This window comes from Salvelinus sp. IW2-2015, linkage group LG26 (genome assembly GCF_002910315.2).
Source record: "Salvelinus sp. IW2-2015 linkage group LG26, ASM291031v2, whole genome shotgun sequence".
In the NCBI taxonomy this organism is placed as follows: Eukaryota; Metazoa; Chordata; class Actinopteri; order Salmoniformes; family Salmonidae; genus Salvelinus; species Salvelinus sp. IW2-2015.
In genome coordinates, this window is record NC_036866.1 from 25,981,272 (window position 1) to 25,999,261 (window position 17,990).

The window sequence follows — 17,990 nt, forward strand, 5'->3', positions numbered from 1 at the left end:
TAATGATAGTAAAACCAACGTGTGTGTGTGCGTGTGTTGCTGTGTGTGTGTGGTGTGTGGTTGTGAGAGAGAGAGAGAGAGAGAGAGAGAAGATGAGAGAGAGAGAGAGGAGGAGAGAGAGGAGAGTGAGAGAGAAGAGAGGAGAGAGAGAGGAGAAGAGAGAGAGAGAGAGAGGAGGAGGGAGAGAAGAGAGAAGAAGATGAGACGGAGCGAGAGGCACAAAGAAAGAGAGGCCATGAGGATGGAGAGGGAGGAGAGACAGACAGACAAAGCAGACGAGAGAGAGACAGCACAGACGCAGAACGAGAACACAGACGAGCAGAAGACAGACAGACAGACAGCACAGACAGACAGACAGACAGACAGACAGCACAGACAGACAGACAACAGAACAGACAGAAGACAGACGAGACGAGAGACGAGACAGACACGACAGACCAGACAGACCAGACCAGACAGGACAGGACAGGAGCACAGGACAGAAAACAGACATTACAGACAGACAGACAGACAGACAGACAACAGAGCAGACAGACAGACATGAAGACAAGAACAGACCAGACAGACAGGACAGCTGGGTAGCTTAATTTAATCTCAGCATGTGTCCTAAATGTACCCTGTCCCTGTACAGTGGTCTCCCTATTGACCAGGGCCAGTAAGGAATATACAGGCGTACCATTGGAACGCACCAGAGTAATACTCTGTCTCCAATTAGAGTGTGTTCATTGTTTAATGGCTGGACAATACTATCGACAGCTGGCTTGTAGCCACATAAGCGCCTAAATAAAATAAACCTACTGAGCTTATCCTGTCCTCTCCAGCTTCAGTTTCATTATACACCACTGCCATTATTATTACAATAAACCCCGTCAGTCATCTTCTTCTGACCTTCTAGTAGTGAACGCCCCGCCCCCCATCCATCACTCCAGGCCTGTAGACCCCCCCCCGTTCCATAACTCGCCTGCTTAGACCCCCCCCCCCCGTCCATAACTCAGCGCTAGTAGACCCCCCCCCCCATAGACTCAAGCGCTGTAGACCCGCCCCCCCCCCGTGCCATTTAACTGCAGCCTGTAGACCCCCCTGTCCATAACTCAGCCTGCTAGACCCCCCCCCCCCCCCCCGTCCATAACTCAGCCTGTTAGACCACCCCGTCCATTAACTCAGCTGTAGACCCCCCCCATCCCATAACCTCAGTCTGTAGACCCCCCCCCCGTCCATAACATTCAGCTGTAGACCCCCTGTCCCAATGAACTCAGCCTGGTAGACCCCCCCCCCCCATCCATACTCACGCCTGTAACCCCACCCCCCCACATCCGAGTACATCACGCTAGTAGACCCCCTGAATATAACTCAGGCCCTGATAGACCCCGCCCAATCACCATAACTCACAGCCTGGTTAGAGCCCCCCACAGTCCATAAACTCAGTCTGGACGACCCCCCCGCAATACAGCCATGTAGACCACCCCGTTCCATAACTCAGCCCTAGTAGGACCCCCCCCCACAGACCAGAGCCATGTCATAAAACTCAAGCCTGAAAATAGACCCCACACCCGTCCAATAACTACAGCCTGTAGACCCCCCCGTCCATAAACATACAGCCGAATAATACAGCCACACTCTCCCCCAGCCGATGACTCAGCCTGTAGACCCCCCGTCCAGTCACTCAGACCACTGCTAGGACCACACACCAGTCCATAAACTCAGACCATGCTAGACCCCCCGCGCCCCAGCCATAACTCAGCCTGTAGACCCCCCCGTCCATAACTCAAGCATGTAAACCCCGCCTCCCCCCATCCATTTTAACTCGCCTGTAGCCCCCCCACCTATAACTCAGGCCTGTATACGCCCCATCCATTAACTCAGCCTTAGACCCCCTCCCATCCATAACTCACCTGTAGACCCCCCCCCCATCCAGTAACTCTGTAGACCCCCCCATCCATAACTCAGCCTGTAGACCCCCCATCCACTAACCTCAGCCTTGTAGGACCCCCCTGTTCCATAGACTCAGCCGGTAGGACCCCCCCATTCGATAACTCAGCTAGAACCCCAACTCCCCCCATCCATAACTCAGCCTGTAGACCCCCCCATGACCATAACTCAGCTAGTTAGCACCCCACGCACACCCCACCCCATCGAGTAACATAACAGCCTGTAGACCCCCCCATCCAGTGACTCACCTTTGTAGACCCCCCCATCCATAAACTCAGCCTGTAGACCCCCCGCATCATGAAATGCAGCCTGATAGACCCCCTCCCATACCATAACTCAGCCTGCTAGACCCCCCATTCATAACACTCAGCCTGGTAGGACCCCCCCATCCAGTAACTCAGCCCTCTAGACCCCCCATCCATAGACTCAGCGCTGTAGACCCCCTCCCCTATCCATACTCAGCCCTGTAGACCCCCCCAATCCAGAAACTCAGCCTGTAACCCCTTGGCCCATCCATAACTCAGCCTGTACAGACCCCCCCTCACATAACGTCAGCCTGTAGGACCCCCCTGTCCATAACTCAGCCTGTAGGACCCCCCCATCCATAACTTCAGCCTGTAGACCCCCCTGTCCATAACTCAGCCTGTAGACCCCCCCATCCATCCTGTATACCCCCCCATCCATAACTTCAAGCCTGTAGACCCCCCGTCCATAACGTCGTCCTGTAGACGCCCCCCCCCATCCAATAAACTCAGGCCTGTAACCGTCCCCCCCCATGGCCATAAACTAGCAACTGTAGACCCCCCCACCCCCCACCCGTCCATAACTCAGCCGTAGACCCCCCCCCGCCCCGTCCATAACTCAGCCTGTAGACCCCAACGTCCATAACTCAGCCTGTAGACAGCCCCCCCCCTGTCCACAACTCAGACCTGTAGACCCCCCCGTCCATAAAACCTCAAGGCCCTGTAGGACCCCCCCCTGTAGACAGAGGGATGCGATACACACACGACACACACACACATCACACACACAAACCACACCACCCACACACACACACACCACACAGACACAGAGCACACACACTCTAGGTTATCTGGATGAAATATGTACTCTCTGGGTACACACATGATAAATAATACACACACTTAGAATGTCAGCTCTTTAATCGAAGCGCAATGCAGCAGAACGCGACGGAAGAAAGATTTAATTTAATTACCATTAGTGAATTATTGTAAGTGTTGCTTAATGATGTCATTACCCCATAGGGATGGCTTTCCAATGGCGACTTGACACGAAAAATGAGAAATATCATTCATTCACACCACTGCCGACCACCATATGCACTGAGTAGCCACTGGGAATAGAAACCACAATGACACCACTAAGGGGACATTACTTTCACTTCAGAAACACACACACACACCACAACACACACACACACACACACAAACCCACACTTACACGCACAGGACACACAACAACACACACACACAGCCCACACAACACACACACGGACACACGCACGCACACACACACGCCACAGGCACACACACACACCACACACACAACACACACACCACACCACACACACGACACACCACCTTGTGGTGTGAGGGGCGAGCCAGATGTATGGGTCGGTTGTTGACCTCTAAGACAGGGTCATCCATCAGTCAGTTCACGGTGTGACACCACTTGGTCTGAGCCATCTGTCACTGTTTACTAGTGCGTTGTTGCTTGTTGCTATTAGACTGCATTATGAAATTATAACCCTCTCTCCTCTCTCCTTCCCTCCTTGTGTACTCCTTTTCTCTACTGTCCCCTCTTCCTCTGCTCCTTCTCCTTCCCTCCCTTCCTTCCTGTGTCTCTCTCTCTACTTGCCCCCTCTTTCCTCTCTCTACTTCCTTCCGGTGCCTGTGCTCTACCTTCCTCTACTGTCCCCTCTTCCTCTCTCTCTTATTCCCTCTCCTTCTTCCTGTGTCTCCTTCTCTACTGTCCACCTCTTCCTCCTCTCCTTCGTCCTTCCTACGCCTTTCCTTCCTGTGCTCTCTTTCTACTGTCCCCTCTTATCCTCTCTCCTCTCTCTTCCTTCCCTCCCTCTTCCTGTTGTCCCCTTCTCTACTGTCCCCGTCTTCTCTCTCCTCTCTCCTTCCCTCCCTTGCTTCTCTGTTCCTTGTTCTTACTGTCCCTCTTCCTCTCCTCCTTCTCCTGTGCTCCGACTCCCTCTTCCTGTGTCTCCTTCTCTACTGTCGCCCTCTTCCTCTTCCTCTCTCTGTCCCTCCTCTCTGCGCTGTGTCTCCTTCCTCTAACTGTCTTCCCTTCTGTCTCTCCTCTCCTTTCGGATCTCCTCCTACGTTCCTTCCTCTCTCCTCTCTCTCCTGCTTCCCTCCCTTTCGTGACTTACTGTCCCCTCTTCTCTCTCTCTCTCTCCTTCCCTTCCCTTCTTCCTGTGTACTCCTCCTTACTCTACTGCCCCCTTCCTTTCCTATCGTCTCTCTCTTCTGGTCTCCTTCTCTCTCTCCCTCCCTTCCTATCTCGTCTCTCAACTAGCTTCTCTACTGTCCCCTCTTCCTCTCTTCCTCTCTCTGCTTCCGTATCACCCTCTCCCCCTTTCCTGTATTCTCGCTTCTCTAACTGTCCTAGCTTCCTCTCCTCCTCTCTCCCATTCGCGCTACCTCTGCTTCCATAGATTGTGCTACCGTTCTCTAAACGGGTACCACCTCTTCTTCTCTCCTCTCTCCTTTTCCTCCCCGTGCTTCCTGCTAATCTCCTTACTCTACTTGTCTCCTCTTGCCTACTCTCCTCTCGCCTCTCTCCTTCCCTCTGCGCGCTTCCTGTGTCACATTCTCTACTGTCTCTCTTCCTCTCTCCTCTCTCCTTCCCTTCCCCTCTTCCTGGTATCTACCTTCGTGCGTTGACTAGTCCCCTCTTCCTCGTCTCCTCTCTCCATTCCCTCGCGCCTTGTTGCCTGCTGTCTCCTTCTCTTACTGTCCCCCATCCTCTCTCATCTCTCCTTCCCTCGATCATCCTGTCTCTACTGTCCCCTCTTCTCCTCTTCTTCCCTGTCTATCCTCTCTTCTCCTTGCTTTCAATCCCCTCTCCCGACGTCCCTTCTTCTGTGTGTCTCCTTCTCTACTTCCATCTCTTCCTCCTCTCTTTCCTCTTCCGTTCTCTCCTGTCCCTCTTCCCTCTTCTTCTCCGGCTTCCTCCTCTCGTCCTGTCTCTTCTTCTCTCTCTGTAGGAATGTGTACCTAAGTGTGTGTGTGTGAGTGTGATAATGCAACTTAGTTATTGTAAAAATGATTTCCAAGGCGGTGTCTTGGCTAAATATCTGTCTACCAGGCTCACTCTCATTAGGATGTAACTACCTGAACATTGCAGGTAGAATAGTCATGAATGGAGCTGACATGATTCCTTACTCTAAATGTCAAATAGAGGCATGTCTTTTCTACAAAACATAATCATTATGTTTCCCGAAACGTTGTTGCCAACTGAACGTGGCCCAGGCTACTCCCTCTCTGTCTGCCTGTGTCTATACTCCCTCATTGAGGCAGAACTATAGGACTGTGTGCTCTATCAACTCTAGCTAAAGTCAGAGGCATATGCTAGAAGGGTCACAGAGGCTGGCTGGACAAAGGGACAATAATACCCGAACTATAGAACAGGGAACGAACAGTACCAGTACAAACTATTTACTGAATGTCCATGGAGCCTAAACATACAATAACCCATCCAGAGCACTGTCAGAAATGTTGGTGATGGGACCAATGTGACCCTTGACACAGTCTTACAGACGCTGTAACACCACGGCTATGAATGATATCAAGTCTATTCCCACTTACCTCAAGCACGTTAGACAGGCTATATTCTGTGGCCGTTGATGTACAATGTTGTTGTCATTTTCTCTTAGTTTTGCTAACACACACCTGTGTCTCTCTAGGTGCAGCCCCTGGTCCAGCTGGCTGTAGCTGATCTGTTGGCAGCAGCCACCTTGATGTTCACCAATGCAATGAATGAGACCGACAGTTTCACCGACAGTGTGTTAATCTGTAAACACCTACTGCCTCTGTCACTGGTGAGCCAGCCTACTGTGGTTCTTATTTGCAGGGATAGTGCACTATAATAATCCTCAACTTAGAATGAACGTTCTGTAGATACAATCGAGTTCAATTTTGTACGTGGTCTCCTTAACTCCTTAGCTTTGAGACGCACTACAGATCTGTGAATTGCCAAACAATTACTTGAAATTTTGTTTATAAAAAGACTAGAATGCTTGTGTGCTCACCTCTAGACTAAGGTATAGATAAGGCATAGATACTGTACATAGTCTGTCTTTGAGTGCTGCAGTGCGAGTGATCCAACTTTAAAAGCATTTTAGTTCATGTTTGTTTAGACTTCACATTCACATATCAGCAGACGAATGTGCAGGTCAGACAGAACACGCAGTACATTTGGGGTGGAGGAACTGTTCTATACTGTGTTATGTCATGGAGCATGACATTATGCTGTGTCATTTATAGAGACAGAGTGTGAAGAAGCAGTATTACAGCTTGTCCTTTTCTATTACAGACCTTTAACTGTGTGCGCTTGCTGTTCTTGACACTTTACTGTGTGCTTTTTTCTATACATTTAACTTTGTGTGTGTGTTTGTGTGTTTGTGGGTGTGTTTGTGGGTRTATGGTGTGTGTGTGTTCTCTGTTCCAGACATTTTACTGTGTGTCGTTTCTGCTGGTGGTAGTGTATGCCTGGGAGTCAAAGCATGCTGTCGAGGGATGGAGGGAGAGACCAAGAGAGGAAGAGGTGAGGTCCCAACCCTCCACCAAGGGCACACACACACCTCGACTTTGTTTGATTCATTCTAAAATCAAATATCTCTCTCTCCCCCCAGTCCCAGTGTAGACGAAGGGTGGTGGTTTTGCCTGTATATACACTTGTGTGGTGAGTCACCATTTAATTTCCAACTGATAACATCCCTGCTTTTAACCAAACTGATCTGCGTAGTGTCTTAAAAGCAACATATGTCCCTAACTGTTTGTGTGTGTGATGCCCCAACAGGTTTACGCCGTTGGTGATGTACTTTGCGTACACAATGTCTTTAGTCCTGACCACAGCGGACTTGGTACCAGCCGGCCACGGAACAGCAAACAACAGTGAAGTTAGCACATACTGCACCAGGTGTGTGTGTGTGTCTTTGTCAAAATGTGTCTTATGACACTAATGAGAGAAAATGTAGATACTATAGCGAAACAAATCGTATGAATGAAATGGTTTCCTTATCTCACCTCTCTCTGTGATTGTGTTTCCTCCTAGCTGTATCCTCTTCTTGCATGTCTGGAGTGACCACTGCTCAGATATTGTGAGTAAATACCTGGTTCCACCTGGGTTGTATTTGTGTGTTTATGAAGGGACTGGAGAGCATATTGAATGAGACCTTGTTTTGTTTTTCAGGAACAGATCCATGACATTTTCATGCGATGCTTCCTCTTCTTCAGTGTGATACTAGTGTTGGTGTGCTGCACAGTAAGTACCAGACATCTTCACTAGTCTAGCATACAACACACAATACAGTTACCATATCAACATGGGTTCATTTACAGTAGTTTAAGTAGTTTACAGCCAATATAATGAAGAATGATGATCATGAAAATGATGAGTGATGATGTACTGTACCTGTGCAGGTGGTTTACTACAAGGTGGACAGCTTGTATCGCAGGTACGGGGAGGGACTATTTCCTGTGGAGGGAGACGCACGTTCCAGGAAAAGACTGAGGGGTGTGTTCTCCACTGTTCGCTACATGATTGTGGTTATCATCTTCTGCTGGACGCCAGGTACACAAAGTCATCCCAACACACACGCACGCACGCACGCACGCACACGCACACACACGCGCACACACACACACACACACACACACACACACACACACACACACACACACACACACACACACACACACACACACACACACACACACACACACACACACACACACACACACACACACACACACACACACACACAGGAGGCTGGTGGAGGAGCTATAGAGGACCGGGCTTTCATTGTAATGGCTGGAACGGAATCAATGGAAGGGTACCAAACAAATATAACACATGGAAAAGTGTGTTTTACTCCATTCCATTTATTCCATTCCATTTATTCCATTCCAGCCATTACAATGAGCCTGTCCTCCTATAGCTCCTTCCACCAGCCTCCTCTGACACACACACGCACATTGTCTGCGTGTATCTCCAACCTCCTATTTGTTTTTCCTGTCACCAGCTCTTCTTCTGGTTGTCCTGTCTGTGATGCCAGACATACCACAAGAGAAGCTCTTCCCCCTCTATGTTATACAGGTCAGTATTTCTATACAACTATCTCACTGCTGACTGCAGACATACATAGCCCTAACAAGATGCCATCACCCAGAATGAATTGCCCTTTCCCCTAGAGCGTGTTCTTTAACTATGTAAAATTAATAATGACACTAGATAAGCACCCATAATGCTTTAACCTTACCCACTGGGCACAGATGTAAATCAAAACTAGACATTGAACTGACTGACATTTGGTTGAGTTGCCAACTAACGTGAATTCAATGTGAAATCAACAAAAAAATGTCAACATGTCATTGGATTTAGGCAAAAAAAATTGTGAAAATAAATACAGAGTTTTTTGGTTGGGTACCCACTATACTCCATCTTGGTGTCGCTGCAGGCGGTGACGGTGTCTCTGCAGGGCTGTCTGAACAGTGTAGTCTACGCCTGGAGACGACCAAACTTCAGAGACGCTGTGCTTGGAGAGAGGATGCCCTTGCTCAGCCAAGACGCCCCCCTGTCCTTCTTCGACGAATCACTGAGGGGGCCGCCAGAGTGATGGAAGAGGAAGCGAGACATTCCACTCGCAAGTTTTTTCTGGTTCATATACAGTCAATAAACTAAACAGACCAAACCCAGCTACTAATGCAATGGTGCTATGGGAGAGCCACCCCCTTAAGATGAAAGGAATTGACCATTTTTGGTCAATGGTAAACGGCCTGAGTGGGACATCTCATCTATCCACCATTTTTGGGGGCGCCCTTGAGGCCTGACCTCTAGCCCTTAACCCTGACTCGAGAGATGCTGCTGGTGGAATTCTCCCTCTGGCCCAGATCTAGAAAGAGTTTACCCTGCTCAAATACTAACCTTCACCATTGAGGAAAGCGATTCAACACTGGACTTAGATCAGTTTCTAGGGATAACTTCATTCCTCTACTCCCACTGGGAGTCTGGAGCCAAGGCAATGGAGTTTACTATGTACTTATTTTAGTGTTATTTATTCTGAAAATAATCTTCAATGCTTTAATATTCATTTTTTAGTACTGTGTTATTTCTGTAAGATGGGTTGATAAGGTGATTATTATGATGAGATGTAGAGCCAGATGGGCCGGAGAATAATAGAAGTCAACATGATATGACAATGATTCTCATTTGATTAATTCATTGATTAATATGGTTTACAAAGCACTTCCTTAAGGGTTGGGGGATGGGCCCCTTTCACAATTTCCAATAGATAGCTAGAGTTACTATGGCAGGAATTGTCTACAACATAGCAAACAATGTAACTAGCAAGCATAGCAAGTTATCATTTGTACACATTCAGTCTTGTGTATCAGGTTGTAAGTCACTCTGGATAAGAATGTCTAATAAATGACAAAAATGTCAATGTAAATATAGTATCACCCTGAACAAACTGAAGACATATCAGGTGTATATTTTTTATTCTATCATTTGACATCAATGATCCCTTAATTTTGGGGGGGCATTTAGCAAATTGCAGGTCTGCTGAGTGCAAACCTGGACGTTGTGAAAATTCTGTGCAACTTTCAGCACATTTACTGTGAACACTGAGGTTGTACTCGCTTTAAGTTCGTTTTAACAGTGGCCAAGTAGGCTACTGTTGCTATTTAATCATAATATAGGCTTACCAGAGTGGCCTACCATCAATAACAATGGAGAAAATGCATCCCATAACACATGGAAATAGCTGTTCTATCATTCAAGCCTGTCTCAAATTACACACTGCCCCTTTAAGACAAAAAAGCTCTTTATTTGACTAGCTTTTCAAAGATGTCTAGAAATGTTGACATTTTGTGCTCTTGTAGGAAGCAATCACTCTCCTATTGCTGACTACACATTATCTATAACTGAGCTAATAACTCACTTGATCACAATTGCCACAGTAAAGGGAAACGTTGATAGTGTTAACTAACAGGGAAAACTCTAGAAAGTTGAGTCAAGTTCAATCTCCTGCTTCTCTCTGTGGGCTGATATTTCTTCTGTGCTCTGCAAGGCAATCCTGGGGGAGCTGCGGGGAAGTCACAAGCTACTGCGCGCAGCTTAAAGGGAATATTGTTTGACATGTGTATAAAAGTAGAAAAATAAGAATGTGAGTCATTTTGCATTTATTTGTTGACCAGTACTGTATTATATTTTGGCAAGTATACCTTCTTTTGTGGCCAGTAAAATCCCAGGAGAACATTTCATAACATGTTGTTATGATGTTTTATTTGTACAATAAATGCATTCTTACCCAGTCCCATTCTACTGATATTCTCCTAATCTCTTTTATGGTAACCTAAGAAAAKAATGGTTTAGTCCTATGGTGACCTTGTATCATAATGACTTCAGACATCGGAGTGCTGAGTCAAGTGGTGACATAGATGAGATAGGATTTTGTGCTGTGTCAGGCCCAGTCAGTGTGTGACTATACATGTTGAAGTATGTAATGAGAGACATGAGAGTTTAAAAGATTAAGGTCACGCACCTTGCTTCGATTCAGCCAGAAGACCATTAGTGAGGTCAAGATGTTGGGTGGTTACGTATTACTCGCAGTCGGCATTCCAATTCATCCCAAAGGTGTTCGATGGGGTTGAGGTCAGGGCTCTGTGTAGGCCTGTCAAGTTCTTCCACACCGATCTCAACAAATCATTTCTGTATGGACCTTGCTTTATGTAAGGGAGTTTTCATTGTCATGCTGAAACAGGAAAGGGCCTTCCACAAACTGTTGCCACAAAGTTGGAAGCACAGAATTGTCTAGAAAGTCATTGTATACTGTAGCATTAAGATTTCCCTTCACTGGAACTAAGGTGCCTAGCCCGAACCATGAAAAACAGCCCAATACCATTATCCCTCCTCCACCAAACTTTATAGTTTGCAATATGCATTGGGGCAGGTAGCGTTCTCCTGGCATCATCCAAACCCAGATTTGTTTGTCAGACTGCCCGATGGTGAAGTGTGATTCATCACTCCAGAGAAGTCCAATTGTGGCGAGCTTTACACCACTCCAGCCGACGCTTGTCATTGCACATGGTGATCTTAGGCTTGTGTGCGGCTGCTCGGCCATGGAAACCCGTTTCATGAAGCTCCCGACGRACAGTTCTTGTAACCAGACACCTAGGTATTTGTAGTTGTCCACATATTCTAAGTTAGAACCGTCCAGAGTAGTGATGCTGGACGGACGGGCAGGTGCGGGCAGCGATCGGTTGAAGAGCATGCATTTAGTTTTACTTGCATTTAAGAGCAGTTGGAGGACACGGAAGGAGAGTTGTATGGCATTTAAGCTCGTCTGGAGGTTAGTTAACACAGTGTCCAAAGAAGGGCCAGAAGTATACAGAATGGTATCGTCTGCATAGAGGTGGATCAGAGAATCACCAGCAGCAAGAGCAACATCATTGATGTATACAGAGAAGAGAGTCGGCCCGAGAATTGAACCCTGTGGCACCTCCAAAGAGACTGGCAGAGGTCCGGACAACATGCCCTCCGATTTGACACACTGAACTCTATCAGAGAAGTAGTTGGTGAACCAGGCGAGGCAGTCATTTGAGAAACCAAGGCTGTTGAGTCTGCCGATAAGAATGTGGCTATTCAATGACTCTATGTACATAGGGCAGCAGTCTCTAAGGTTCAGGCTAGAGAACGGGGTGGGAGCTGGCTAGAAACTGCGACTCAGTTCAGGGCAGGGTACTGGGCAGAGGCCGGCTAGTGGTGACTATTTAATCGTCTGATGGCATTGAGAAAGAAGCTGTTTTTCAGTCTCTCGTTCCCAGCTTTGATGCACCTGTCCTAACCCCTTCATGGGGTGAACAGGCCGTGGCTCGGGTGGCTGAGGTCCTTGATGATCTTCTTGGCCTTCCTGTGACACCGGGTGCTGTAGATGTCCCGGGGGGCAGGCAGTGTGACACATTGAGCTGACCGCACCACCCTCTGAAAGCTCTGTGGTTGCGGTCGGTGCAATTAATTGTCGTACCAGGTGGTGATACAGCCCTACAGTATGCTCTCAATGGTGCATCTGTAGAAGTTTGTGAGGGTCTTAAGGGCCAAGCCGAAATATCCCCCCTCACTCCTAACCCCCCCATGTCCCCTCATGTCAATGCCCCCCTCACTCCATTATCATACGTTCCACATACACCCCTTCCCTCACAACCTCTCTCCTCAATCAATCTGTCCCACCCTATCCCTCCTAATATAAACACCTCCCTGCAGACACAACAGTGGTTCAGGTCGAGAGGTCACTCTATATTGACACTACACCACTGTTAATGGTTAGCCAGAGAGACCCAGGGCAGGTACTATATGACGTTTTGTGTTAATGGTTGATCAGGACAAGGTGTTATATAACACATAATTTGACTACTGGGTTACCTACACAAAGAGATATACAGGCACAGTCTGTGGAAAATGGAGAGTTTCATAGTAAGTATTTGTGTTTACCTACTTTGCCATGGTACACACTCCCTAGAGCCAGAAGGTCAGTGGTGTCGTTTTACTTGACATGGCAAGGTACACTTTATAAGGACACATTTTGTTTCCCAAATCCCTTATAGCGTGAAGATCATTGGTTGAATATTGACATTCAAAGTATTGTGAACCTCAGCTCCAAGGTCAAGCAAGCCTGACAGAAAACTCTTAGGAAGGCCCATATTATGCAATCTAGGGTGATGGAACCCATATCCTCAATCCTGCATCTGAACTCCTGCCATTTGGAAAGCTCTTCTGTTTCCCCCATTGTAAGACTAACAGGAGGAAATGTCTTTTGCTGTAGCCATTAGACTGGTCAATGAACTAAGAAAAACATGAAATCTGCCCTGCACCAGCTAAGCACTTAACCCAGACATTAAACACATAATGTATTGTTTGAACTTTCTATAAAATAAAATAGCATTCTTTACAGTTATTATACAATATTGAAGTATATTCTCCATGGAAATCCAACAAAACATTTTTGCATGGAAACCAAATGTATGCAAATGGAGGTTAATTTGCGTTATTGATAACGTATCATAAAGTAAATAGTCATCCACATTGGAGCCCAAGGCAGAAAGACCCGGACGCTCTGGGAGAGAGTCGTAGCTTTTCCTAGTAACACCTCGACATTGATAAAAACTATTTTGTTGTGTTGACATTCTTCTTTTCTCTATTTTCACCTCAATGTTTAGATGACAATTGTGCACCTCTTCCATGTTTATTTACTGTTAAAAGTAATCCATGTAACAATTGAGCTATACTTTCGATTTCTTAGATAGCTATTTCAATTCTGCTCTCTCTCACTAACTTTAGAGCCATGGAGTAGAGACAATTTATCTACAAGTTGATTGGTAAGTCTCGTAATTATTTATTAACCCCTCTTCCTCCTGTTTCAAATAACTCATGTCCAATACTGTTATTTGATGCTGTGTCTGAAATCTATGAATCTTTTAACATCTGTACTTCCTGTATGTGTTTGCACTTCCTGTGTGTGTCTCTGGCCCACAGGTGCTGAGACAGGGGTGAAAATAGTGAATTTCTACAGCACCTACAGAGACAAAAGCCATAGTTAGGTCCTGTGCCTTTTCACTTTTCAGCAGGCTGTACTCTGATTTGAGATCAGTCCACAGTTGCGTGCTTAACTTGTCAGCGCATGTCTGCCGTTGACATGGATCATCTATGCCAAAGTTCTAGTTGCATGTGATTATGTTATCTGTGAATCAGGTCATTAGTGAATACTGTGCATGCTTTTTAAATAAAGTGAGTTATACTATTTTAATTATTAATTACATCAATAGAAGTTAATTGTATTTTTTGTTACAGTTCTTTCCAATTGCTAACACACTAAAATGACATGCACAGCACAATTATTTAAACTGACACACAGAGAGCAAAACCTCTTCTCAAGTCTCCAAAAGTCTAAACACATTTTCTGCTTTACACACATTTTGCAATTCAAAATGGCACTTTTTAAATGCACTGCACACGGTTCTCTGCATAAGACACAACAATCTGACATAAAGTCACATGTTTGCCATTTCAAAACACTGCCATTCAAAATGACACTACATGAGCTAATTGGCCAATACATGTGCCACCTGGCCAAACACCTCAATGGTTAATTGTTACCACTTCAATCAAGAAGTAAGCACTATGAAAAGACCACAGGTGAGTACTTTTTGTTTTACAACAACAATGGAAGCCGTTGCAGAGAGAGGAAGAGGAAGAGGGAGGGTAAGAATGAGAGGGGGAGGAAGAGTGAGAGGTAGGGGTAGAGCTGGTAGAGGAGTTCATGGCCAAAGAAGACAACATCTTTCAAATGAAATCAGAGCAACCTTAGTTGATCATGTCATCAACCATGGGTTGACAATGCGAGAGGCTGGACAGAGAGTGCAGCCCAACTTGAGCCGTTTAACTGTCGCCTGTATCATCCGGACATTTAGACTGGAGTACAGGTATGTAACCAAAATTTCTTTCACACTATGTAGTACACCCCATGTCATAGTGTATCAGTTGGGTGACACCTGTTTACTTCATGAATGGCTGATGTCATACACTAACTGCACAAATCTCCTGTAGAATTTATTCTACTGTGGGGGAAATATCTTTAGGCTGCATTGTCCAAGCCATATCTTTTWGTTTTTTTGTTTTTCTAAAGGACTGAGAGACGCAACCATGGTGGAGGAAGGGGCCAAATGTTCACCGGGGTACAGGAAGCTGCCATTGTAAACTTGGTTTTGGAAAATAATAAAATCAGATTACGAGAAATTCAAAGCCACATCATCCAAGACAACACCATATTCAACAACATTCAACGAGTCAGTCTGTCCACATTGGCTCGCATTCTCAAGTGAAACCAAATCAGAATGAAACAACTTTATAAGGTGCCGTTTGAGAGAAACTCTCAAAGAAACAAAGAGGTCAGACGAGCATATGTGGATGTAAGTACAATATTGACTGCAGTACACTACACGCAACATTGTTTCCCAGTGTACTGGATAACACCATAYTGACTGCTTTTGTTCTTTGTTTTCAGGGAGTACTGGAAATGGATGCCACATGAGTTAATCTTTATAGATGAGGCTGGATTCAACCTGGCAAAGACCAGAAGAAGGGGGAGAAACGTCATTGGCCACAGAGCCATTATAGATGTTCCTGGCCAACGTGGCGGGAACATCACAATGGCCGCTGCCATCTCCAATACGCATGGTGTCCTCCACCGTCATGCCAACCTTGGACCATACAACACAGCCTATATTCTCACATTTCTGGACAGTCTCCACAACATTCTCATACCACCAGAGCGTATGAATGATGCAGACCATCAAAGAACCCGGTACGTTGTAGTATAGGACAACGTGAGCTTTCATCGTGCAGCCCCAGTCCAAAACTGGTTTGCTGACCACCCACCATTTCTCGTGCAATACCTCCCACCATACTCACCATTTCTGAACCTCATAGAAGAGTTATTTTCGGCATGGCGGTGGAAGGTATACGACCGGCAGCCCTTTGTGCGCATGCCTCTTGTGCAGGCTATGGGAGAGGCATGTGATGAGATTGATGTGGGTGCGATTCAGGGATRGATAAGGCACTCAAGGCACTTCTTCCCTCGATGTCTGGCAAGGGAAGATATTGCCTGTGATGTGGACGAGGCGTTGTGGCCAGACCCAGCTGTGCGGCAAGATGCTGCCTAATTATTTTTCTTGCCTCTTTTTTTCTATATATTTTTTCTGCACATTTTTTCAGCAATTTTCTTTTTCAGTTTACTGTTTTTTTGTGAGCATATTTTTGTTCAGTCCAATGTAAATATATATGCTGTGCATATGTTGCACTGACTTGTTTGGTGAAACATAAAAAATAAAATGTTTCAACAGCATGTGTGTGTATCTGCAAATATTTCTGTGCATCTGAAGAATTTTCTACAATTTGAACTATTTTAGTATTATGGCAAAGCATACTAAAGATGAGAGTGCTTTTCATTATGCCCAACAGTGTGTAGTTGGTTAGACAAAAATCTGGTAATATGAATGAAGTGTGTGCCATTTCGTGCAAACCTTTGATTTTGATAATGCTATATGTAGTTTTGGTTGCAGTGCTTCATTTTGCAGGATATATGAGGTATTTTGCAGTTTGGGTGTGTGGTTTTGTGAATTGTGTTAAGTATTTTGATAAAACCAGCCTAATTTGCAAAATTGTGTTTTAGCAATTGGGAAAAACTGTAATGGAGAAACTCATTGTTGAGGAATGTGTTTGCTTCTTAAATTGCTTATAGAAAAATTGCTTGTAGTATTATATGTTTTTATTACATTGTATGCTTGAATGTTGTACACTGTATCAATTGTGTTCATGCAGGGCTCCCATGAAAAAGAGACCTTGGTCTCAATGGGACTTTCTGCTAAAATAAAGGTTAAATAAATGTAATAAAAAATAAAACACAATTTAGATATTTCTAAAGACTTCAGTCCCAAATTATTATTTTTGCACATTAAAGAAATCACTCAATGAATGATGTAGCAGCCCAAAGTTGACCAGTGCAATTAGCCTACTTTCATTGAACTATATGTCATAAGATAAAGAAATAAAATGCCCTGGCAATAAAACACTATGGGTCATTCTTTCACACCATATCTATGGAACGGAAGATCAAACATAGCAAATGTTAGAGCATTAATACAATATGAGTGACCTACATAGAGCAGTAATCAACACATTATGACAAAGCCATCCTCTGTCATGGAGAATAAGTTGGATGTGAGCCACCAGACCCAAGGCTTCACATTTGTTAAACCTTCATCTACTCTGTTTACCAAACCAAGTCTGACTCAAATGGGTCACATACCATCAGTAATGACATATCTCATTGTCCTCATACCATGCAGGTACGTGTGTGTGTGTGTGTGTGTGTGTGTGTGTGTGTGTGTGTGTGTGTGTGTGTGTGTGTGTGTGTGTGTGTGTGTGTGTGTNCTGCTGGCAGTGAATTATTTTGAATAAGAGCTATGTTCTGACTCATTACTGAAGTATTTTCTGGTTAATGTGTCTTAATATGGTGTAGCTTAGATGGGAAGACCTGTGTTTTATTCCCAGGCTTATATCAGTCCTTAGTAGTCATATATCATTGTCTTACCCAACTTAGTTGAGGTAGGTAATGCACTTATTGTAGCTCTGCATAACTAAATAACTCAAATGTGAATACATTTTGCTTGTATATTTCATGCATTCAATTGGGGGAGATTAAAAATGGAGGAAATGGTATCCAGATCAATATCCTAAATACAGACCATCTATTCTAAAACTCCCCCACATGATTGGAGAAGTAATCTCAGCCAACCAACCACTGCCCATAGGGTGGTTCTGACAAGCTACAATGAGCTACAAAAGTTTTGGGACAGTGACACATTTATTTATTTTTTGGCTCTGTACTCCAGCACTTTGGATTTGAAATGATACGATCACTATAAGAACAGAATATATTTCTAAACACTTTTACATTAATGTAGATGCTACGATGATTACGGCTAATCCTGAATGAATCGTGAATAATGATGTGAGAAAGTTAGACACAAAAATTATACCCCCACCCAAAATGCTAACATCCCCTACTATTGYAATAGGGTTAGCATGTCTTGGGGGTATGATATTTGTGCATCTGTAACTTTTTCACTCATCATTATTCACGATTCATTCAGGATGATCCTTAATCATGGTAGCATCTACATTAATGTAGAGGTGTTTAGAAATATATTATATTCTTATTTACAAGAAAAGTGACTCCAAAATGATAC

At 45.1% G+C, this 17,990-nt stretch overlaps 1 protein-coding gene across 1 annotated transcript in view; it reads left to right on the forward strand.

Moving 5' to 3' along the window:
- The window catches only part of si:dkey-30c15.2 (transmembrane protein 116), a 10,821-nt gene extending 322 nt beyond the window's left edge, over positions 1-10,499 (forward strand). The window contains exons 2-10 of the mRNA XM_070435219.1: positions 5,867-6,001; positions 6,631-6,726; positions 6,815-6,864; positions 6,982-7,101; positions 7,237-7,282; positions 7,375-7,446; positions 7,605-7,755; positions 8,207-8,280; positions 8,642-10,499. Of these exons, the coding sequence (XP_070291320.1) occupies positions 5,921-6,001; positions 6,631-6,726; positions 6,815-6,864; positions 6,982-7,101; positions 7,237-7,282; positions 7,375-7,446; positions 7,605-7,755; positions 8,207-8,280; positions 8,642-8,800 (849 nt within the window). The 5' untranslated portion in view covers positions 5,867-5,920 and the 3' untranslated portion in view covers positions 8,801-10,499. The remainder of the gene's footprint in view (positions 1-5,866; positions 6,002-6,630; positions 6,727-6,814; positions 6,865-6,981; positions 7,102-7,236; positions 7,283-7,374; positions 7,447-7,604; positions 7,756-8,206; positions 8,281-8,641) is intronic.
- Positions 10,500-17,990: the final 7,491 nt, after the last annotated feature.